General features: G+C 46.1%; 2 protein-coding genes across 2 annotated transcripts; both read left to right on the top strand.

The window, feature by feature from the left end:
• Window positions 1-3,680: 3,680 nt before the first annotated feature.
• On the top strand, window positions 3,681-6,068 carry LOC119314483. Its single transcript, XM_037589197.1, has 7 exons — window positions 3,681-3,872; window positions 4,760-5,062; window positions 5,156-5,199; window positions 5,286-5,348; window positions 5,437-5,569; window positions 5,649-5,706; window positions 5,787-6,068. Exons 1-6 carry the CDS (start codon window positions 3,749-3,751, stop codon window positions 5,699-5,701), a joined length of 720 nt encoding a protein of 239 aa, XP_037445094.1. The 5' UTR covers window positions 3,681-3,748; the 3' UTR covers window positions 5,702-5,706; window positions 5,787-6,068.
• A 1,520-nt stretch (window positions 6,069-7,588) lies between these two features.
• On the top strand, window positions 7,589-16,355 carry LOC119318319 (serine/threonine-protein kinase VPS15-like). Its single transcript, XM_037592855.1, has 12 exons — window positions 7,589-7,981; window positions 8,066-8,140; window positions 8,583-8,705; window positions 8,892-8,937; window positions 9,015-9,175; window positions 9,833-9,912; window positions 10,521-10,626; window positions 11,606-11,782; window positions 11,868-14,693; window positions 15,145-15,380; window positions 15,475-15,574; window positions 15,824-16,355. Exons 1-12 carry the CDS (start codon window positions 7,781-7,783, stop codon window positions 16,001-16,003), a joined length of 4,311 nt encoding a protein of 1,436 aa, XP_037448752.1. The 5' UTR covers window positions 7,589-7,780; the 3' UTR covers window positions 16,004-16,355.
• Window positions 16,356-23,920: the final 7,565 nt, after the last annotated feature.

Raw genomic sequence — 23,920 nt, 5'->3', positions numbered from 1 at the left:
GTCTTAGGGGCTACTATCTACATAGGGCGCATCTTGTTTATGCACAACTGACAAAGAAATACATTATCAAAGGTACATCAAAACCCGTCAGCAAACTTCTGACGGCCTCGTGCAATCCGCTTTCCGCGGACGAAATCCTTCCAATCACCGTACCCATCAATGCACGGTGCTCCTCTGAGATAGAAGCTCGCCCCAGCAGAATCATCAGCTCCTCCGACCGCGCATTGGACGGTGCCGGACTCGTCCTATGACCTCCATCAAAGGCCGGACGCGGAGAACCTTGGGGGGACATATGGCCACCTTCCACCCCTGCCGGATTCGGAGAAACCCTCCGCGACAACACCTTAGGGTCGCCCGCCTCGCCAGGCGGTACGGTAGGGGGAGGCATTCCACTCTCTATCATCTCCGAAAGAAGATTCCCCGAAGACGAGCTCTACTGAGAAGGGCTGAGGTCCGAGCTACAAAGTAAAATTTTGGTTAATCTTCTCAGATAAAAAGCAAGGATTTCTCTCATCCCTCTAAAGGAAAATCTTTCTCCACTTACGGCTCGCTGGAGGGCTGATCCCTTTGAGGGCGTAGTTCGGCCGAGGATCTCCCCGGCGTCAGACCCTCTGACGAGGACTTTTCCCCTTGCTTTGAGGCCATGGTCTCCGGGTCGTCAGAGGCGGCCCTCTTCTTCCCCTTAGGAGAGGAATTGTCGGTTCTTCCCTTCGGAGCAGCCTCCTTCGAGGAGGCCATAGTTTCCTTGTTCTCCCCCTCACTTCCCTCCAAAGGCACAATCTTCAACATCCTGACTAGCACGGGATCCGGCCTGGTCTCAGGAAGGGGAGCCGGACACCTAATCAGCTTTGCCTTCGCTATCCACTCCTGTTTAAAAGGACATCTCTTTTAGGGGCGAATTTATGACAATTTTACGGATAGCGAGTCCGGGCACAAGATTACTTACTTGAGTATCCGGGCGATTGCAGCTTAAACCTGCGTCCTCGGTCAAATCCGGACACATTGCTTGTGATCCGAAGAACATTTTATACATCTCCACGGGCGTTGCGCCCATAAAATGCTGGAGAGCTCGTGGTCCCTCCGGATTAAACTCCCACAGACGAAGGGAGCGACGTTTGCCGGGCAGTGTTCGGCGAATCAGCATGACCTGCGTCACCTTGACCAGGTTGAGGTCTCTTTCTAAGAGATCCCTAATGCGGCCCTGCAACAAGGGCACGTCTTTGGATAACCCCCAATCTAATCCTTTGTTGACCCATGACGCTAGTCGTGGTGGGGGACCCGAGCGAAAGGCAGGAGGCGCCACCCACTTGGTGCTCCTGGGAGCGGTGATATAAAACCACTCTCGTTGCCACAAGCCGAGCTCCTCTTGAAAGGAGCCCTCGGGCCATTGAGCATCAACATTCTTACTTATGACAGCGCCTCCGCACTCTGCGTGCCGTCCCTCGATCATCTTCGGCTCCACTCCAAAAGTCTTGAGCCATAATCCGAAGTGAGGAGTAACACGGAGGAACGCTTCGCACACAACGATGAATGAGGAAATGTGGAGGATGGACTCCGGAGCTAAGTCATGAAATTCCAGCCCATAATAGAACATCAACCCCCTCACGAAGGGATCCATCGGGAAGCCTAACCCCCGAAGGAAGTGAGACATGAACACTATGCTCTCACCGAGCTGGGGACTGGGAATAGCCTGCCTTTGAGCAGGCAACCTATGCAAAATTTTGGCGGTCAAGAACTTAGCCTCTCTCAACTTTAGCACGTCCTCCTCCATGACGGAGGAGGGCATCCATCGGCCTTGAAGGTCGGAACCGGACATTGTCGAAGGTCCGAAGCGCCTGGAATCTGGAGCCTAGGGTGTTGGAACTCGAGGCGACGGGTGAACTTGTTTTGAGATTGGAGAAAAGGAGTAAGGCCTTGGTCTCTTTATAAGAGGTTGAATACCAGGAGCCCTCCCCGCAACCGTTTGGGACTCGCCTTTAATCGAGAAGACATGCTAACGGTCACGATTGGGTTACCCACGCTGTATTGATGAGAATCCCGTAAATAAAGGGGACACGATCTCTGCTTTGACAAGACGTGCCAAGGAAACTGCCTCGCAAAACACGCTGAGGTGGAAAAGTGAAAACGATTCGAATAAAGGCCTGGCTGTAGTGTGATGTCACGCTGCGGAATACGTCAGCAGATTAGATTTGTGTTAATATTATTCTCTCTATGGCAATACGTGGAAACTTATTTTGCAGAGCCGGACACTACTCTTGGTGTTTACAAACTTTTATGAAGAATTTGGAGGAGGAACCCGTCTTGCAATGCCGAAGACAATCTACGCGTCGGACTCGTCGTCATTGAAGCCTGGTTCAGGGGCTACTGAGGGAGTCCTGGATTAGGGGGTGTTCGGGTAGCTGGATTATACCTTCAGCCGGACTCCAGGACTATGAAGATACAAGGTTGAAGACTTCGTCCCGTGTCCGGATGGGACTTTCCTTGGCGTGGAAGGCAAGCTTGGCGATGCGGATATTCAAGATCTCCTACCATTGTAACCGACTTTGTGTAACCCTAACCCTCTCCGTGTCTATATAAACCAGAGGGTTTTAGTCCGTAGGACAACTTCATCATACAACAACCATACCATAGGCTAGCTTTTAGGGTTTAGCCTCCTTGATCTCGTGGTAGATCTACTCTTGTACTACCCATATCATCAATATTAATCAAGCATGACGTAGGGTTTTACCTCCATCAAGAGGGCCCGAACCTGGGTAAAACATCGTGTTCCTTGCCTCCTGTTACCATCCGGCCTAGACGCACAGTTCGGGACCCCCTACCCGAGATCCGCCGGTTTTGACACCGACACCAGCGAAGACACCTATGCCCATATCTGGGCGAAGCGGCAAGCCCGGGCCGCGCGTGCCTTCGCAGTGGAGCAAACCTGCAATGTTCGTACACTCTTTGGACGAGGAGGACGAGGATGACAATGCCGCATCCGACCCCTACAACTCTAGGAGCGAGCAAATCCGCCTTGACCCGTGTTGCGTCTTCTAGCGCTACGACGACAAAGACGCAAGGGCAAGGCAAGGGCAGTCATGGGTGGACTTTCTTCATAACTCTAGTATTTAGAACATGCCAATTTTTGCTATTCTGATGACATGTACGATGAGCTAGGTGTCTGATCTACATAACCTATGTGTGCTTACCTTATGTTGCACCAGAATGTATGAATTTGAGGATTTGGTATGAAGGACGTAATTGTAGACACAGACAATTGACGGGTCATCGGCCACTGTCAGTGAACATGCCTAGGCACGCCCGCGGATGTTTGAGGATGATATTTAATGAGTCCGGTTGTAGATGGTCTATTGTATGATGGTGTTGGACAGCTACTTCAAAAAGTTGGGCCGCAAATCATAAGTTGAAAAACTACTGACTCAATCTCCCCGAAGTGCTTATTTGGTGCATACTTCATACAAGTGAGTGCGTGTGCATTTGAGCGTCGTGCCTGTACCATGTGTTTAAAAAACAACAATTCTGAAAGAAAAAAATAGTTTGTTTTTAGAATCTGAAAAAAAGGGTACAACAATGGGCTCTCACGCGGGCTCTACGAGCCCAGCTAACCATGGGCCTCATGGCAATACAATACCCAAAATAAATCCCTCATTTCCCCCCACACAGATCCCACTCTCCCCCGTTCAAACCAAGCTCCCCGAGCCCCCAATTCCCCAAATCCGCCCTTCCCCTTCCCGTCAAGCCCGCGGCGATGCCGCCGAGGAAGAAGCGGGGGGCTCGCCCCGCCGCCCAGCCGCCGCCGCCGTCGCCGCCCAAGCCGCCCGGCCCCGACGCGTCGGTGGAGGAGAAGCTGCGGTGGTCCGCCGACCAAGAGTGTACGTGCCCCCGAGCCCTAACTCCCTCCCCCCAATCCGCCCCGCCCGAAGTCAGTTTTAGATGCTAAATTCGCGGCTAGCTACACCAAGCAGTAGGCGCGGGGGAAAGAAAGATAGAGGGAGGAGGAAGAGCGCCGTCGTACTCGTGCCGCCGCTCACCGCCGTAGGTCGTCTGTCGCCGCTGCACTGCATTTCTTGGCCCCCGTGGCTGCCATATGAACTTTCATTCCGTGTTGGTCGCCGTTGGAAGAAGGTAAAGCGTAGGAGCCATGTGATTGACTCCCAAGAGTTTATGTGGATGCAGCACAAGCCGATTTTACTGCTTTACTATTCTTCTCTGCTTAAAGCGTCAGTGAATGAATCTATGTAAAATGACGGCTTAAATTATCTTGAGGAAGCAACATACCTTCTTCAGTGTCGGGGATCTTTGGTTCAAGCCTGCTCCAAAGGATTCACCATCCCCAATTTGTCCTGGCACTGGCAGTCAGTAGGAATGTAGGATACAGTCCACTTTTTAGGCTGAACTTTGAAATCTAATGTCAATGTGAAGGTTGTAATCTAGTGCAAATATACCGACATCTTATTCTCTAGGCAGTTGGCTCTATCATGCCTGATCAAACTCTCAAATCTAATGTCAATGAGAAGGCTGTAATCTAGTGCAAATATACCGACATCTTATTCTCTAGGCAGTTGGCTCTATCATGCCTGACCAAACTCTCACTACGATTCTTTTGAATGGAGCTCTTTCTGCTGCTATGTCAAAACCTGAATTCTTGTGATTTTTTCCTCTGTATTTAATACAATAAGAATGCATATCATAGAGGCACTGTCCTTTAACTTAATGCAAATCAGGATTCAATTGCTAATCTACTGTCCTCAATAAATAGTTGTACGTCGGAAAGCTGCCATCAGAGCTATTCAAGCAGCAGAGAATGAGAGCGTACTCTCCCGGCTGCATCTGGTGCGATCCTACATGTCCAAGGAGCAACTAGAAACACCAGCCTTGCAATTTTTTCAGGAGAACTTGCCCAACGTGTCAGTTGTACGGAACGAAGAGCAGGGTGAGCTTGAGTTGAAATGGAAAGACTGGGATGATCTCATAAATGGAGACCAGAGGGATGACAAGGTTTCACGAGCTTCGATCACGTCATTGGCAACTGCTGCTGGTTTTCATTTCTCAGGAGATTCAGGTTCAAATGCTATCTACTTGTTGTTGATGTACTTCTATAGGCACCAAAGCAGCTTGACTTGAATGATCTTCTCACCTTATATGATGTGTGCAGTGCAGAAGAACTTCATCGAGAGCACTTTTGATTTTAACAACTTTGTAAGTATTTCTTTTGTACAGTGATGATATCGGATGTTTTTGCTGTACCGTTGACAATTCTTTTTTTTTTCTCTGTTCCTTTGAAGAATTGGAGTGAGCTGCCCGAAAGCCAAACGATTGGAGCACCAGATTCTCTACAGACACCCGGGGTTTGTGTTTAACCCTCTTGACATGAAATGTTTGATCTTGAATCTCCTTTTGAGCTCACATATTGTGCTGTAACATAACCCTGAACAGGCCATGAGTAGTCGGCTCTCTTTTGGCATGACACCAAAATCAGTAAGACAACCCAAGAATGGCGAGATGCTCTTATCCGTGCACGGGTCACCTCTTGGAATGTACAAAGAGGAAAATCTGGCAGCTATTACCGGTACTTGCTTGCTCCTGACACCACAGCCATCTCTTATCGCTGTTGTTTCCTTTCTGACTAACGGGAAAACATGTTGCAGAATCTGGAAACGGAAGCGAAGAGCCGCCTCACGATGCCAGTGGCCATCAATAGTAGTAGTAAGAATTCCACATGCTTAAGCCCCTGTTTTCCTTTCCACATCCACTAGCTCACGCCTGATCTTTCATGTCCATTACAGGAGCTTAACTGGCCCTCGGCATAAAAGGCTAGGAATTTGATGCTGCATCTTCTCTTCAGGCCGAAGCTGGGACACCAATCGAAGCTCCAACCACCAATTCGGTGTACTTGCAGCAGCATCTCGAGTCCCAGTGTCAGCCGAGAGTCTCCGACAAGCTGCAGTGTGCGTGTAGGCTATCATGTTTGATGTATTGCAAGTGCAAGCATCCTGACTCATGTTTTTGTTTGCTAAATCATACCATGGAGAACAATGGTGAATTAGTAGCGTTCACTTTGCCAGTCATAACTCGAGTAAATATTTTTTTTTGAGAATTTTTTCATTCATATCACGAATCAGAATAAAGTAGTTGACCCTTACAAGCACACTGAAACGCAAACACAAAGGACCATGAACACCTAGAGTATCCTAAGACAACCATAACACAAGAAGATCTCCGGAGCCCAGTGTCATGATCCCTGAATCTTGAGAGAAGACCCCTGCAGCAGAAATATCCGCAACTAGTCACAAACAGGTTATCATCTTCAACCACGGTATAATTGCCGCCACGTTGCTTCCTTCATTCTTGACACCAGCGCTGAGAGGGCATGGACATCAATCCAACACACCTGCAACAGCCGTCGCCACCTATGGCTTTGAGTATCGTGAAAAGTGTCCCTTCTGGAAGAAAGAGAGCTCGAGTCATTTGACCGGTCCAGCACCGCGGCCGGGCCATCCTCACGGACAAAGCAGGATCTCTCACCAGCATCAGCGCAGAGGAAGGAGAGGAACAACAACAGCAAATCATACCAACAAGGAAGAAGAAAGGTCTTCGTTTCTCTGCATCCATCGCCCATCTGAGGACCCAAACGGCCAGTACCGATGGACCTCCAGCCACCATAGCCCGCGACCTCGACAAGATCTGGGGATCCCCAACCCCGTTGGCTCCTAGACGAAGGCAAAAGCCTCACCTGACCGCGAACGGAGCCCGGAGAAACTTATTCCAATGCGACACCGCCGCAATGGCCTCAACAGCGTCTCCCTCAACCCTAACCCTACCAGACACCCACCAAGCGAACAGACCCGAGGTTTCCCCTTCCTCCTGCCGTCGGAGCGACCGACGGAGAGAGAGGGAACCGGCGACATGCAAGGAAACCCTCGTCGCCTCCCTTGATCGCCTCATGTGATCCTACTTCTTCGGGGCGGAAGTTACTCGTGTTTGCCTACTCCACGACGTTATAACTCAAGTATTTAACGCATGTTCATGTATCCCTATGATGTACCGCTTCCGTCCCGAATTAGTTGTCTTGTTAGATACATACGTATCTAGATAAACCTAGGACAACTAATTTGGGAAGGAGGTAATACAAAATACCTTGGGACAGTTGCTTGAAAAAAGAAGATGTTTCAGTCGAATTTTTTTGACTGAAATTCGATGGCTGATACTGCACCTTCCTCCTCCAGCCGAGTCTCCTCCTCTAGTTGGGTTCTCCGCCCAGCCCCCTCCATCTCCTCCCACATTGTGTCGTCCTGTCTCCGGTGAGGTCCTGGCCATGTCGTCGGGGACGTCGCGGTTGGCTGTGTCGTCCCCATCTCAGCCTCGGGGCACGACTCTGACAAATCTGAATACTTCTACACCATAGTACTACTACATTGTTTTTTTTAAAATAAAGAACAAATGTTTCTCAAAAGAAAAGTCGGTACTAATGGTTTTGTAAACCGAACCGGGTTCCTTTCCCACCGGATCAGAATCAGGCCAGCAGGGGGTTGGATTGGTTTCGGCTGGAGAGCCCAACACGACACACCTCCGCGGTCCAGCCTCCTTCTCTTCTCCCCCAATTCAACCGGCGTCTCTCATCAGACCCCATCGATCGCCTCCGCCCCACGCCACGCACCTCCCCTCCGCGGAAACCCGCGCCCAGAAGCAAAACCCCGCCGCCCCGCCTCCGCCCCGGCGAGCCGAGCCCCCTCCGCCGCGGCGGCGGGGACAGGAGAGGCAGAGGGGCGCCGAGGCGGAGATGGGGAACAAGATCGCGCGGACGACGCAGGCGTCGGCGACGGAGTACTACCTGCACGACCTGCCCTCCACCTACAACCTCGTGCTGCTCGACCTCGTCAGCCGCGGCCGCTTCCTCAAGTCCGTCCTCTGCAAGCACGACGAGGGCCTCCTCCTCGTCAAGGTCTACTTCAAGCGCGCCGGGGAGCCCCTCGACCTCAAGGTAATCAGTAACCGCCGCATCCGCATCCCCTTCCTTCCCCCTTCGGGTGGGAGGTCCTGAGAAGATCTGCCTGTCGCCTCGCAGGACCATGAGCGGAGGCTGGAGCGGATCCGCAGGGCGTTCCAGGGGCTCGAGGGCTCCCACGTCTGGCCCTTCCAGGTCAGGCCTCGCTCTGCTGTTTGTTCCCCATGAAAATTACTAGCAATAACCCCGGAGCTGTTTATCAATGCGTTATCTTGTGAAATTTAGTGAGGTTTAGCGATTTTCCTATGTCAAGTTGTATTATCTCTGGTGGGAATTTTAGCTGTCATGTGTATCAGCTGAGGCAGCAGGGCTGGATTTATAGTCAATTGTGTTTAGGATTTGCTTGCTTGTTATACTATCATCTTTATGGGCTTCTGCTTCCTGGACTATTTATGGATGATGTGAGGTTAAATTCTGATGGGCAGTTAGACATGGGTGTTTCCTCACAGGATGATACATGCATCAACACTGAAATATCACATATAACCTTTCAATGTGATGGGAGTGGCTTTGTTATGAAGACATGCTATGTCTCTCCCTTGGTTGACATGCTGACACAGCTTTGTATGTTTTTCAGGTCTGGTTTCAGACAGATAAGGCAGCATACCTCCTGAGGCAGTACTCCTACAGCAATCTGCATGATAGACTTAGTACACGCCCTTTCCTCAGTCAAATTGAGAAGAAGTGGCTTGCTTTTCAGGTGCGCCATTCTTCCTTTTTTGTTGCACAAAGGTGAAAGAGTTGATCATGTTGGGGGGTCTTCTATAGGAAGTTGTACAGCCTCTTTGCTAAGTGTAGCCTTAAACTAGTGGCACATGTAAGAGTCGTTCTTCATTCCTTTCCTTTCCAGATATGGTTGTCGACTTAGCTCAATTTGGTTGTGCAGTTAATACATGCTGTGGAGCAGAGCCATAGCAAGGGAGTTTGCCATGGTGAGAAGGTTTTCTCTTAAGTTATATGAGCAGTAGTGTTTTTCTTTCATTTGTATTTACACTGCTGTTTATGTTAGGTGACATAAAATGTGAGAATGTACTGGTTACCTCATGGAACTGGCTATACCTCACGGACTTTGCGTCTTTTAAACCAACTTACATCCCGGATGATGATCCATCTGATTTTTCCTTCTTCTTCGACACTGGAGGAAGGCGACGATGCTATCTCGCACCTGAAGTTAGTCCCTTCACCTAAATTATATTCAAAACTTCAATGCTCTTTTATCCACTTTATCTCAGTTTTCTTGCTCTCATTGGTGTAACAATTGTTACATGCTACTCATAGTTTGTTAATAGATGCTCTTCACTGAAATGCTTGCTCTCACTGCATCTCCATCATTCAAAAGAGGGTACAATAGGAAAAGCCTGCAATTAATAGATGTTTTAGGTAAGAGCATAAGCTTTGTAATGAGAAACTGAACCAAAACAACGGGGACCTCTAATATGAAATAGAGGGAGTACAAGAATATATCAGTAGAAAGGCCTGTATAATACTTACACAGCACCACCCAAAGCAACTGGGTTCACAAAAGCATGATAAAAAACCACTTCTGATTGATAAACTATATAAATGATCCAAAAACATTTATACCAGGCCAATTTAGACAGGTTAGCAAATCTATAGTACATACAAAATAGCAGCTCCAGGCATGAACTTACAACTTCTGCTGAGCACCCAGAATAAGAAAGAAGCATACCACAACATCCATTCACAATGTTATCCTGCTGTAATGTGATGTACTTTTATGCTATATCTTTGTTAGCTTATAACTTCTTTTTGATGGCACATTTTTATTTGTACTGTGAAATAAACTAAACTCCATTTTTTCTCCAGAGATTCCACGAACATGGTGCCGAGTCCCAAGTTTCATCAGATGCACCTCTCAAACCATCTATGGACATATTCTCTCTCGGGTATGCAGTGTTGTCTTGTTGAAGATCTTTGTTAATTTGGTCGGGAGTTGTGTTCTTCCATTGGGATATGTGTGCTTTCCATTTTGCATGTTAATGATAGATTACTGATCACTATCGTTTGCTTGAACATGTTAATTTGATCATATGTGATGTATTGTCATTTGACCTTTTTATGTGACAAAAGGGGAATTTTCTTATCAGACGAAATCTGATCGCTATTGGAATATTACAATCGACCTGTTGTGTCAGCCATACATGATGTATGTTGCTGCAATGCATTGTATCTTCACCTTGAGACAATGTACCCACCAGTGAAGTACTGAGTTTTACTATATACTGGGGAAGAATTTGGAGCTATTTTGGATTCATTTAAGGCGGCATGCATTTTTCACAAATATTGAATCACATTTTTCTTTATCGAGATTTAGGAGTGCTGTGCAGTTAGAAATCAGAAGAGTTGTTACTTAAATGAAGATGTTGATTTTCCTGTGTTTCTTCACTAGCTACTTATCTTTTCTTCAGTACTCTACTGTGCTAAAATTATAAACTGATCTGATGGATTATTTCCTTGTTTACTGATGGGCAAACTATTTTTTCCTTCTTTCCAGGTGCGTTCTTGCTGAACTTTTCCTGGAGGGTCAGCCGCTTTTTGAGCTTTCACAACTGCTTGCTTATCGGCGTGGCCAGTATGATCCAACACATACCCTAGAAAAGGTTTTCTGTTCTTTTCTTGCTCTTTGAAATAGTTTTTTACATCAAAATAGTTTCTGTATTTGTTTTGAATTATTTTGTAGCTGTTGTTTCTCTAACATAGAACTTGAGGTTGACATGTCTGTTATTCATTCTGAGCAACTGTAACATCCTGGTCGCTCCATGGGTGCCTGCAGAATTACTTCTTGGCTTCTTGCTATAGGGCCAGTAATACTTGTTCCTTGGGAAGTAGGACCAACAATTCATTCAGTTATGTACTTTTTTCCCACAGTGATCTTGTTTGATGTTGGAATTTTTGTGACCAACACATACAAAATTGATTACTTGGGTATTCTGTTTTTAACTTGGTGGTTGCAATACCTTCTCAGGTTCTGGCATGGAATGTTGGATGACAACACACGTAGAATAGGAGAATTGTGAATGTATACACTTTATGATTCATATGTTTGGCTATCTGCCCAAATATTTGTCTTAAACTGAATTTTTCATACCTCTTGGACTATGCCTTAGAGTAGTACCTACCGCCTATCATTGCATGATTTGTTTTTTCCCAGGCCCTAAGAGGATACATATGGACAATTTTAAGTGGATGATCCATTGCTGAATTTAGTGCAATCATAGAACTTTAACTGGTGATAAAATTTCCATATCTGAATCTTCATTGACTGAGTAAACAATAGGGAAAGGGTTAACTGTCTTTCGTGCAAAAAGATATTTTCTATGTGGATCTAAATCAATTAATACGAATTTGACTAGTCCGTAGGTATACATTCCTTCTTACTTGCAATTCGTTTGTGAAGCATATGTACTGAAAATGCATGGTGTAGGGAGTAAGTATGAACATGCTTTCATTTGCGCGCATCTCCCACTGATTCTGCTGGTGTTTGCTGATGTTATCCAACAGGATTGCAATAGCCATTCATTCTGCCCATTGTATCATGTATCACAAGACAAGGTGCTCACTGTTAATTTGTTCTTTCAGATACAAGATGCTGGTATCCAAGATATGGTACTTCACATGATTCAGTTGGACCCCAAAGAAAGGCTATCATGTAAAAGCTATCTGCAAAAATATGCAACTGTTGTTTTTCCAACCTATTTTTCAAGATTTCTGCACAAGTTTTTCTTGGATATTGTTCCACTTGGCTCAGATGCTAGGGTAAGGATTGTTGAAGTTTGTGTTAATTCTCTGATCCATCCACTACTCTTCACCATGAGCATCCTAACATACTTTATTTGTACAGATTGAGAAGACACAGGAAAATTTTGAAAGGATACATGACATGATGATAAGTGGCTTAGCATGTGAACAAATTCAAGTATCTGGGGAGAAAGGCATTGGAGGACAAGCTGCAAATTCACCGAGAGAATCTGCCCAAAGCGCATCTTTGGTTAAGATAAACATTCCTGGAGACCATCGGCAGATTGTTGGAGACCTCAATCTCCTTCTCAAGGAAGTTGAGCAAAGGAACAACCATGGAGACACAATGGTCTCACGTGCAAATGGTATTGGGCCCTTGCAGCAGCCTAATGAAACACAAAGTCAAACTACAAGTATCTTGGCAGCTCAGAACGATGATGTATCCCATGTGCACAAAATCTCCAAGAGCAACTTACTTGCTTTAGTGTCTGGTTATGATGCCCAATCAGATACCTATAGTTTTGACATTTTCCAACAGACACACTCCAAGGTGAGCTGTGAAGGCATGGTCTTGCTTGCCTCATTAATATGCTCATCCATACGAAGTGTCAAAAAACCAGAACTGAGAAGGGCCAGTCTCATTCTTCTGAAGATCTCTTCCACATACATAGATGATGATAGTCGCTTACAGCTGGTTGTTCCCTATGTTATTGCAATGCTCTCAGATCCAGCTGCCATTGTTCGCTGTGCTGCTCTGGAAACCTTGTCTGATGTTCTGTGTCTTGTTCAAGACTTCCCTATCAGTGATGCAATGATATTCCCCGAGTATATCCTCCCGATGCTTTCTTTGCTCCCAGATGATGCAGAGGAGAGTGTTAGAGTTTGCTATGCTAGTAACATTTATAAGCTGGCTTTAACAGCTTATAGATTCCTGCTTCGTTCTCGGAGCATAGCTGATACTGGGCCTCTAGACAAATTAGTGGTGGCTGCTGCATCACAGTCTGCAGATGCACCAGCAAAGAAGAAGGATGATAAAATTGATCGTCAACTTGCACGTCTGAGGAGAAATATTTATGACATTGTGCAAGAGTTGGTGATGGGACCTAAGCAGACACCTAATGTCCGCAGAGCTCTCCTGCAAGATATAGGTTATCTATGTTACTTCTTTGGGCACAGACAAAGCAATGATTTTCTTCTTCCTATACTCCCAGCATTTCTAAATGACCATGATGAGCAACTCCGTGCAGTTTACTTTGGTCAAATCGTCGTTGTTTGCTACTTCATTGGTTCAAGAAGTGTTGAGGAATATCTCTTGCCCTATCTTGAACAGGCACTAAGTGATGATATGGAGGCTGTGGTTGTAAACGTGCTTGATTGCTTAACCATGATGTGCAAAAGCGGTTATCTGAGGAAAAGGGTAATCGTTGGCTTATTTGGGAAGGCCCTTCCATTACTATGTCATCCAGTTCAATGGGTTAAAAGGTCTGCTGTAAGGCTTATTGCTGCCTGTAGTGAGAGCTTAGGGCCTGTAGATACTTATGTGTACCTTTCTCCACATTTAAGGCAATTTCTACACAGGGAGCCACCTTCATTGTCTGAAACTGCTCTTCTTGCATGTCTTAAGCCTCCAGTCTCGAAATCAGTCTTATACCAAGCTTTAGAGCTTGCCAAGGACACAGGAGAGGTTTTACTGAAGGGTGATGTTAAAAAGGAACAGATATTACATGGTGGAAGATATCCTGCTGCAACACAAAGTGTGTCCTCTGCGGCTCTGGAAGATGCTGTAAGGTTGAGAACATCTACTTTGGACATTAAAGATTCAATTTCTTCAGATAAATCGTTATATTATGGCTATGCGCCACATGCATCTGCTGGGAGTATTTCATTTTATGACGGACTGTCTAAAGGAATACCATCATATTCTGTTAATACTGATAAGCGTGGTTTAGGAGAAATATATATGCCCTGGGAATCCAACCGGCATCCAGGTTTATCAAGTTCAGTTCAAGGCTTCCAGACCAGAGAGAATCATTTCAGTAGCAAGCATGGTGATTTAAGCATCAGCGACCCAAGGAAGAGCAGCTCCCCTGTGCCAGGTGATGGTAGTTCCAACTCTGAGACAGCAGTATCGCCCTCCTTCAATAGATCATCAGTGGCTCTGGAGACAGGTTGGAAGCCTCGTGGAATTCTAGTGGCACATCTCCAAGAACATCGCTTGTCTGTCAATGATATTGCTGTGTCAGATGACAATTCCTTTTTTGTGACGGCTTCGGATGACTCGAGTATTAAGATATGGGATACAAGAAAGTTGGAAAAGGACATTGCCTTCAGATCTAGGTTAACCTATAGCTTGGGTAGTAGCCGAGCTCTATGTACTACAATGCTTTGTGGTAGTTCTCAGGTCGTTGCTGGTGCTAGCGATGGCACATTGCACTTGTTTTCTGTCGACTGTGCACGTGGAGCTGGGAGTTCTACAGAGAGGTATTCTGGCATTGTTAATGTTAAAAGGAAAGATCTGAAAGAAGGTGCAATTCTCAGTGTTGTAAATTGTTCATCAGATAGCTTTAGCCCAACCATCCTTTTCAGCACAGAACATTGTGACATCCATAAATGGGATACAAGGTCCAATTCAGAATCTTGGTCATTTAAATCGTCACCGGAGGAGGGTTATATCTCAGCACTTGTGATGGGCCAGTGTGGAAATTGGTTCATCTCAGGGTCTTCAAGAGGTGTTCTTACGTTGTGGGATCATAGGTTTTTGCTGCCTGTCAACTCATGGAACTATTCCACAGTAAGCCCTATAGAGAAATTGTGCTTGCTTATACCACCACACAACTCAATATCTTCTACTGGAAGACCACTAGTTTTTGTGGCCGCGGGCTGCAATGAAGTCTCCTTGTGGAATGCTGAGAATGGTAGCTGCCACCAGGTAATTGTATAGCTTTATATTCTTATTCTAGTATCCTGGTGATAAAACATGTCATTTACTTGCCTTTGAGAGATTACTGATGCCACACCCTCATAGGTGAAAACTTTTCTATCCTGATATACAGGGGCGGACCTACATTGAGGTGAGTGGGGGCCCAGGCCCCCACTCAAAATTTGAAACTTCAGTATTATTGGCTTGTGTCTTTTGAAAAATATGCTAAAATTCTTTGAATTTTGAAAGAATATGCCCCCACTCAAATAATTTGCCCCCAGTCAAAATACTCTCTAGGTCCGCCACTGCTGATATAGAAAGCTCATGATGCTTCACATGATTTAGAATGTGGAATGCCTGTTTTTTGTTCTGTTTTTTCATGTGCTTTATATCATTTTGTATAAGTAGCAGCACCTTTGAAATATGTATTGGCATCTAAAACATCGAACACACTATACAGATGTTTAGGACAGCAGGCACCGAGAATGATGCTGTTACGCCAAAGACACCATCAAAACCTCTTAACAAGACAACCGCCAAAGACGTGAGGCGGGCAGGAAACTACAAGTACAGAATCGAGGAACTGGCCGATCCGCCCCCACGCCTTCCAGGCATCCGGTGCTTGCTTCCTTTGCCAGGGGGAGATCTGTTGACCGGGGGAACAGATTTGAAGATACGCTACTGGGACCAGGCCAGGTTGAATATTACTATTATACACTCCTGCTTCTGCATTTTTCCCATTCACAACATGTAATATTAATATATATTCTTCTGTTTGATGATTTTGAAGACCTGAGCAAAGCTTCTGCATCGCCGGTCCTTCAGCGAAAGGAGTTGGAAACGACGAGTTTTACGACATACGATCCAGCTATGGTGTACAGGTTGTGCAGGTAAGTTTGTCAAAATGGCATCACTGTTTTGTTTCTCTTGTTTATCTGAAGTTACACGGTGATAGTTCTCTAGGAAAAAGCATTGTAAAAAAAAGTTCTCTACCAGCTAAAGAACCTTTTGAATTCACATGTCTGTCCCTTTAACCTCCAAACTGGTGCTGCTGAATTCCTGCACGGCTATTTGATCTCCAGTGGGGCTGTGTCTCTGAATCTCTGTTGGACGCTAACAGAGTTCGACGATGTGTGCAGGAATCGTGCAAACCGCCTACACCAGCGTCCCGGTTGACGCACAAGACGCAGCTTGCGATGGCCGCCGCTGATTCTGCCGGCTGCCACCGGGACGCGATCCTTGCGTTGGCCTCCGTCAACTTGTCGAGCCAGCGGTTGATATCGGCCAGCAGAGACGGTGCAGTCAAGGTGTGGAAATAGCTACTCCGGCATGGGTAAGCCGGCGCCGTCTCCCACGATGAGAAGCAGGCAGGCCCCTCGGTGTACATACATATTTAGCCTCGTGACACAGTAGAACGTATATATCACGACTCACTGTTGTAGTGTTGTACATATGACGAGGATGTTAATCAATACAAAACTGGAGGTTGCTATGCATCTATTCCCTGGTCATTTGGGTTAGCGTAAAAATCAGTTGTTTGTTGATACGTTTCTTGCACCGGAACACTCTGTTTTAGTTTAGGCTTGAGATTGACGAAAAGGGGATACTTCTTGATGCACGTTGCGAATAAGAAATACTAGTATTACTAATGCTGTATATAGAAACTTCATAGTCCATTCTACGTCACAGACAAATTTTTTTCCTGCTGCTTATTTATGTTTTGTTCGCAATTCACGTGTACACAAGGTTTAAAAGCCAGACGGTACTTGTTTGTGTTAGACCAAATTCTCCAAGGTGTACAGCAAACTAGTAGGGTATATGTTCTAAAATGTTTTTTTTCCTGTCCCAATTTACCATTGAAGTGGAAGATCCACAACTTGCTCTGGGGTTTTACATGTTGGTTTGTGAAAAGTTCAACTTGGAGTAGTAGTGGGTAGTACTCCCTCCGGTCCTTTTTACTCTGTATATAAGAATTGTTTGAAGTCAAACTTTTTAAAGTTTGATCATATTTATATGAGAAAATATTCAGACCTACAATGCTAAATTTATACAATATGAAAGCTAAAGTCATGACGCATCTAATGTCGTTGTTTTCACATTCTGAATGTTCATATTCTTTTCTATAAACTTGGTCAAAGTTTATGAGGTTTGACTTCAGACAAATTTTATATACGAACTAAAAAGGGTCGGAGGGAGTACTACTAGTAGGGTGCGGCTTGATTAATTATGATTGCGCATCATGCGTCTCGCCTTGGTTCCACCAAACCCAGAGCGAGGGCCGCGATGCCAGAGATAGGAGTAGGAGTGGCAGTACGTAGTCCAGTATGCGCGCGCGCAGGCAGATCCGAGGGGCATCGTTATTGGCTGCTGCGATTGCGAGGAAAGCAAGAAAAGAAAGAAAAGCAGAGCGGAGCGGAGCCGAGGGATCCGATGCGACGCTGAGAGATCTGACTGGCTCGGTTCGGTTGCCGCTCGCCGCCAGCACCAGCAGTAGCAGCAGCCAGTGCTCGCTTGGCCCGTTGGCCGGAGCAGCAGCTGTTCTGTTCACCACCTGGCGCAGCCAACAAACCCCGGCCTCTGCGTGCGTGCCACCGGCACCCATCCATCCGTCCATCCAGATGAAGTTTGCGTGCCACGCCACCCACCTCCTTGGACCCTCCCTTGACCAGAGTGGCAAGATTGATAAATTTGACCTATGAACGAAATCAAATGATAGAATGAAATGTCCGTGAAACTATTTCACGCGGCTGATCTTTTTGTGTGACGCCCGACATGAAGGTGTCACGCTATACTGTGCAACGTCTCATAGATAGGCGCTACACGCCTGGCCAGCGTCGCACCCGTGTGATCCAAAATTACTAAGTCAGTGTGCAGCGCATGAAAGCTAGACGCCACACTATACAGCACAATGACTTAGCAATTTTTAGGCAGTCTAGGGTGCAACGCTGGCAGGCGTGTAGCGCCTATCTGTGAGGCGTTGCACAGTGTAGTGCGGCGCCTTCGTGTCGGGCGTCACACAAAAAGATCAGGCGCGTGAAATAGTTTCACGGACATTTTATTCTATGATTTGATTTCGTTCATAGGTTAAATTTATCAATTTTGCCTGCCAGAGTCCTATCAGTCCATGCATTCACTTGCCATCGGGAAGCGCGCGCACCGGAGCCAGAGTTGGTTTCCCCAGATGCTTTTTCTGCCAGTGGCAGTGGCTCTCTCTCTCTCTCAGAAGAAGAAGGAGAAGAAGAAAGAAGAGCTCGGTCACACGCAAACGCTGAAGATTAGCAGCAGATTATTTACCGAGCCCTAACAGGTTACATGTTGTGCCGTTGACCGTGCCCTTTTCTACCTTTGACCGCCGCCAGACACGCGCCCGGTGAAACGAAAGGAAACGAGAGCATGCATGCACGTGGTCCCGGGTGACAAAGAAAGAAAGAAAGAAAGTGGAAAGGGGATGATGAGCGGGCTGATGGTCCCTCGGTCCCTTTGCTTGACCGTCATACTAGACGCATCAACAGTGTGCCACGATCAATGATCAGATCCAGGATCGCATGGCCATGGAGTGGACGGATCCGAAGAATTTTAGCGCGACGTCCATGCTCCCGCTCCCGCTCCCGCTGCTGCCGCTGCATGCTCCATCCTTCCTCCGTCCATGTCGTCTTTTATTTTTGAGGGAACCGTCCATGTCGTGCCAGCAGCAACTTGGCGCATGGAGCGCCCCGGGATCCAGGGAGCACTTGAAGTCACTCCTGCAACGTGTCTTCAGCATCAGAAGTAGTACAACACGGAGTAAAAAAAATCGCATGAAATCTTCTCACGTCTGAACGAGCCCGGACGTGTTTTTTTTTAGCTTCCCTAGCTACGGGCCACGGCAGTGGCATGTGCACATCCATGCATGGATCGACCGACCTTGTGCTGTGCTCTCTCTTTGCTTTTCCCGTTGGCGGGGCAACCGATGGATGGATGGCCACCCACATCCACATGGCCTTCTTTTTCCCTCTCTTTTCCATCCAATCATTTCGGTTCCGCTGCCTGCAGAGGGCTGGCACTTGGCAGCAGGGCTCCTCCAAAAGACGCGCGCGGAGAATGTTCTTGCCATGCACACCGGTTTTTACGGCCATGCACACCGACCGGACACACACTGTATTCTTTTCTTTCAGCTCGGCGACCGGTTAATTCTTTTCTTTTCTTTCCTTGCCGTGTGCTGAGCAATTTCTACAAAATGACAATGCGACCAAGTGGCCATGGAGCACACGATCCGTCCACGCTAGAGCCGCATGCACGATGCAACATCGAATCGTCGTCTCTCGTGTGCATGGCAACACGCTTCATCTTTTTTGCAACGCTAGCTACTACTACTAGCTGCTAGTAATAATAATGAGTCGTTAAAGACGTCGTCGATCGGTCGATGGCTAGCTGATCACTGCTTTCTACGCCTCGGTTGCACACCACACCCGTCATCATCATCGAGTCTGAGCCCATCCATGCCGCGTTTCAGCCCGGTTCAGTACTAGTAGCTGCTCCTAGATGGCCTACAAACTTGGATGTAATTTTTTTTCTGGTCTTCGTTGTACTACCGTAATTAAAGATAAATAGATCAGAAGTTTTCTCAGAAAACTGATTTTTTATTCATAAATACCATTCCGTGGTTGCACACCCGCCGGCCAAATGCAGTTGCATGTCCGCCCACACATATGCAAGTCAGTTATTGCTTTTTAATAGTCGATTAGAGATGCAATAACAACTAATTGATTGTCAATGTGTATCTGTAATATTTAAAGTACCGGGCGGCTCAATGCCAGCCACGGTTCAGCCCCTCGTGTGTGTGTGTATATATATATACATATATATAGGGAAAATGCATCCTACCATTAGGTGGTAGTTACCCCCACCACCGTTACCCTCGAATTGCATTTAGATTGGTGCTAATATTAACGGGTTGCTGGCGAAAAAAGGTGGATGCAGCTGCCCCGCTCGAGCTGTTAGTTGAAGTCCCTATTTTCTTGGCTATAAAAATGGTAGATTAGAGGGGACCGTGCCCACAAGATCATTGGTTTGTTGACCAGTTTTCTATATCGACGCCAAGAAGTATATACGGCGGCGGCGGTCCGGCGGCGATGTTGCTGCTCCAAATCAGGTGCGGCGGCGGAGAATGTGAATTAGTAATGACAAAGAGGTACACATCAATATTTTATGAGGACATTAGCTTTCCCTGGATTTGGTAATTTCTTTTTAATGTATCTGGATTTGCTATCTTCCTCTAGATGTGAGAGCGCATACTCATCTGAGAGTTTGCCGGCGACGCGAGACCAAGGATGTGAAGCGTGGTAATTTACAAGGAGCATCCCACATGAGATTGCTCCCGCACGGCGGCGGCAATAACGATGTACAACTGCTCACAGCTGATAGGTAACTGGTTGACTGTCCTGGCGCGGTGGCGGGCATGGCGACATAAACGACACACAACGGAGTGCTACTGCTCCGTCGTGGCGGCAACGTACGGTTGCAATAGATATGCTGGCACAACAAACTCCATAGTGAGACAACGTGTTAGAACATGGCCACATGCAACGATGGAGGAAGACAATAGTGTATATGATGAATCAGTTGTACCATTTTGCACATTGATGTGATATACTAAGAGATATACTTCATACTATGCTTTTTTTAGTTTGAATTGTTCATAGTAGAAATTTTGTATTATACTCCATACTGTCGTTCTTCATTATACACCATACTACCTTCTTGAATATACTCTCCCCGTGTGATGAATAAACTAACTTCCATAGTGGATTAGTGGTATGTCATGGACATACAAATTGCCACACTTAATTATACTCTAATTTAATTTCATTGACATACTCTTCTCGTACTCCAATAAAGCAGATACTCCATACCCTAGTTACGTACACACTAGGTACCTAATTCACATACTACTTGCTACTACTCCATACTGAGGCCCAGGAGTATCTCATTATGATACACATGTGGCATCATGTCTGCATCATTTACGTACACGCCATTTACTTCATAATGATCGGATGCTTTAGCTAGATGTAAACATACTCTTGATTGTTGTCGCCAAAAAAAATCTCTCTATTGTAAATGACGTTCTCCATACGACTTGAATACAGATACTCCATACTTCCTTTTTTATATACTTTATACTGGCTATACTTAGATGCCATACAATCTACTTAACACACGACATTGCAATGACACTGATTAAAATTGACGTGGATGTGGCGATTACTTACGATGAAATTCCTTACAAAGTAATTGTTAAACCATATACTTCATACTACGTACCCTAAAAATACTACATATACTCACACTATATTCTCCGTCCATTTTAGGATATATACTCCGTTCTCTTTCGTAGTATATATTGTATACTCCTTTCTTTACATACTATATACTCCATACTGTTCCCGGGAAAAATACTCCATACTGTTAAAAAAACTATATACTCCAACCCACTGCATGGGTGGTGCATGCATACCCTATTCACAAGGTAGCCGCATCTTATCTATCCAACCAGATGCCTAGCCGAAACTGCCGCAAGTTGTTGAACGAACGTGTGAAGCTATTTACTTAATCGGTAAAATAATTCAAGGTAGATGAAACGCTAATGGATCTGTAACAATCCCTTAACCCGATTAGGCTGGAACTGCAGAGGACACATGGCATCCATACAGCTAGGTGGTAACTACCACTGCTTGTAGATAAAATTTGTCTATATATACATATCGCAGGAGATTACAGAGTTTGTTTACAAATACATCGAGACTAATATGGAAACTATCGATTCGGTGGTAGCTGGACGTGCACGCCAGGGTGAGCTATAGCCGTCGTAGGATAGGACTCTAACACGCCCCCGTAGTCTGAACCGGGAATGGTAGTGACCTGAAGACTGGAGCGAAATTCTTGGAAAAGAGCTGTTGGCAAACCTTTAGTGAATATGTCTGCAAATTGCAAGGTTGATGGAACATGTAAAACGCGAACAGCTCCAAGTGCTACTTTCTCCCGAACAAAATGAATGTCAAGCTCGATGTGTTTGGTCCGGCGGTGTTGAACCGGGTTAGCGGATAAGTAGACAGCACTGACGTTGTCACAATATATGATAGTAGCACTCGAGATTGGCCTGTGAAGCTCCTGTAATAATTGACGAACCCAGCAAGACTCTGCAACAGCCGCAGCAACAACTCTGTATCCAGCCTCTGCGCTAGAACGAGAGACTGTTGTCTGTCGACGTGAGGACCAAGATATGAGATTTTCTCCAAGATACATGCAAAATCCGGAAGTGGAGCGACGTGTGTCCGGACATCCAGCCCAATCGGCATCTAAGTATGCGGTAAGTGAGTGTGAAGAAGTACTGTGTAACGTGAGACCATGGTCAAGAGTGCCATTCAGATAGCGAAGGATACATTTGATGAGAGAGTAGTGAGGTTCACGAGGGTCATGCATATGGAGACAAACTTGCTGGGCAGCATAAGCAATATCAGGTCGAGTTAGAGTGGCATATTGAAGTGCACCGGCTAGCAGGCCCGTCGATGGGGCAGGCCAAATTGGCCGACCGCCCAGGGCCCCAAAAATTCTGGGGCCCCCAAGTCGCTAGGTCTAGCCGAGCTAGGAGGCCAGCGAAACGAGAACGCCGAAGCAGATCGAGCAAAGCCCTCGTAGACGCCTCGCGACCTCGGCCGATCATTATCGCTAGGGCTTGTTCCGTCTGCTGCTCCTCCGATCCGATCGCTCGCCTGGTCGCCCTGGCAGTCGTTGCCCTCCGTCCCTCCCCAATCTTCATCCTGTATCCTCGCAATATCTGTTTGCTAGTTGACTAGTTCCCCAAGCCATGATCCCCACATGAGTGCTCCAGATCTGTTTGCTGTAGGCAGGTTTGCTTCAGAATTCACATAACCGATTTCAGAATTCCAGTAAAGAAGACCCAAACGGGTCTGCATCTTCTGAACCGAAAAATCAAGAGACACACTCCTGCCAACACTATTACATGTATGCTCTTCGTTTCTGAATTTTGGTGCACAAAATGACCACATTGTTTTTTTTCTCTAGAATACATTGACAGTTAATAAATTTTAGCACTAGCCATTCCTATATATTGATAAACGATAATTTTCTTTACACTTGTAGTCGGAGGTTTATACTTCACATGGATTCATGCAGCTATTTTTGGAGACAATTGCTCGTTCAAATTTCAAGGTATGACCATTTTTGTTTCTTATCTTGCTATAAATGATAAGCTTAGAACTTCAGTTATATGAGTACATCAAAATTTAGGACCCTACTTTGCATTTCGTCCTCGGCCCCCAAATTTTTGGAGACGGCCCTGCCGGCTAGGCTACGATAGAGAGAGGGATCATGGATCGAAGAACCAAGAGAAGAAGGGAGTTTGGCTTTAGTGTCAATATGAGTAGTTACTGGGTGACAGTCGCGCATGCCAGCACGAGATAAAATATCAAGAATATATTGCCGTTGAGAAAGATGCAGACCAATAGACGAACAGGTGACTGAAATACCAAGAAAGTGATGAAGTGGACCAAGATCCTTCATGGCGAACTCGCGCGCCGTGGAGCTAGTTATAGTAGTAAGAAAAGATAAGGAGGAAGCTGTGAGAATGATACCATCAACATAGAGAAGAAGATATGCCATGGAAGTACCTTGCTGAAAAATAAATAAAGAAGCATCAGATTTAGATTTGACAAAACCTATGGAACGAGTAAAGGACGCAAAGCGTTGGAACCAGGCACGAGGTGCCTGTTTAAGACCATATAAAGATTTGAGGAGACGACAAACATGAGTAGGGTGGCGAGGATCAACAAAACCGGAGGGTTGTTGACTATAAACAACCTCATCAATATGACCATGAAGAAAGGCATTTTTGACATCAAGTTGATGTATAGGCCAAGACTGTGTTATGGCTAGAGAAAGAACTATGCGAATGGTCGCTGGTTTGACGACATGGCTAAACATTTCATCAAAATCAACCCCTGTTGTTGAGAGAAACCACGAACGACCCAACAAGCTTTGTGACGAGAGAGTGAGCCATCGGCATTGTATTTGTGACGGAAGATCCACTTCCTGTTGGGGAACGTAGTAATTTCAAAAAATTTCCTACGCACACGCCAAGGAGTGCGCGCCAAGGGGGAGTCCTACTCCCACCGGGAGTAGGACTCCCTTCTTTCCTAGTTGGAGAAGGAGAAGTGGGAAAGAGGAGGAAGAGGGAA

This window comes from Triticum dicoccoides, chromosome 6A (genome assembly GCF_002162155.2).
Source record: "Triticum dicoccoides isolate Atlit2015 ecotype Zavitan chromosome 6A, WEW_v2.0, whole genome shotgun sequence".
Taxonomy (NCBI): Eukaryota; Viridiplantae; Streptophyta; class Magnoliopsida; order Poales; family Poaceae; genus Triticum; species Triticum dicoccoides.
This window is presented reverse-complemented; position numbering and strand designations above follow the sequence as displayed.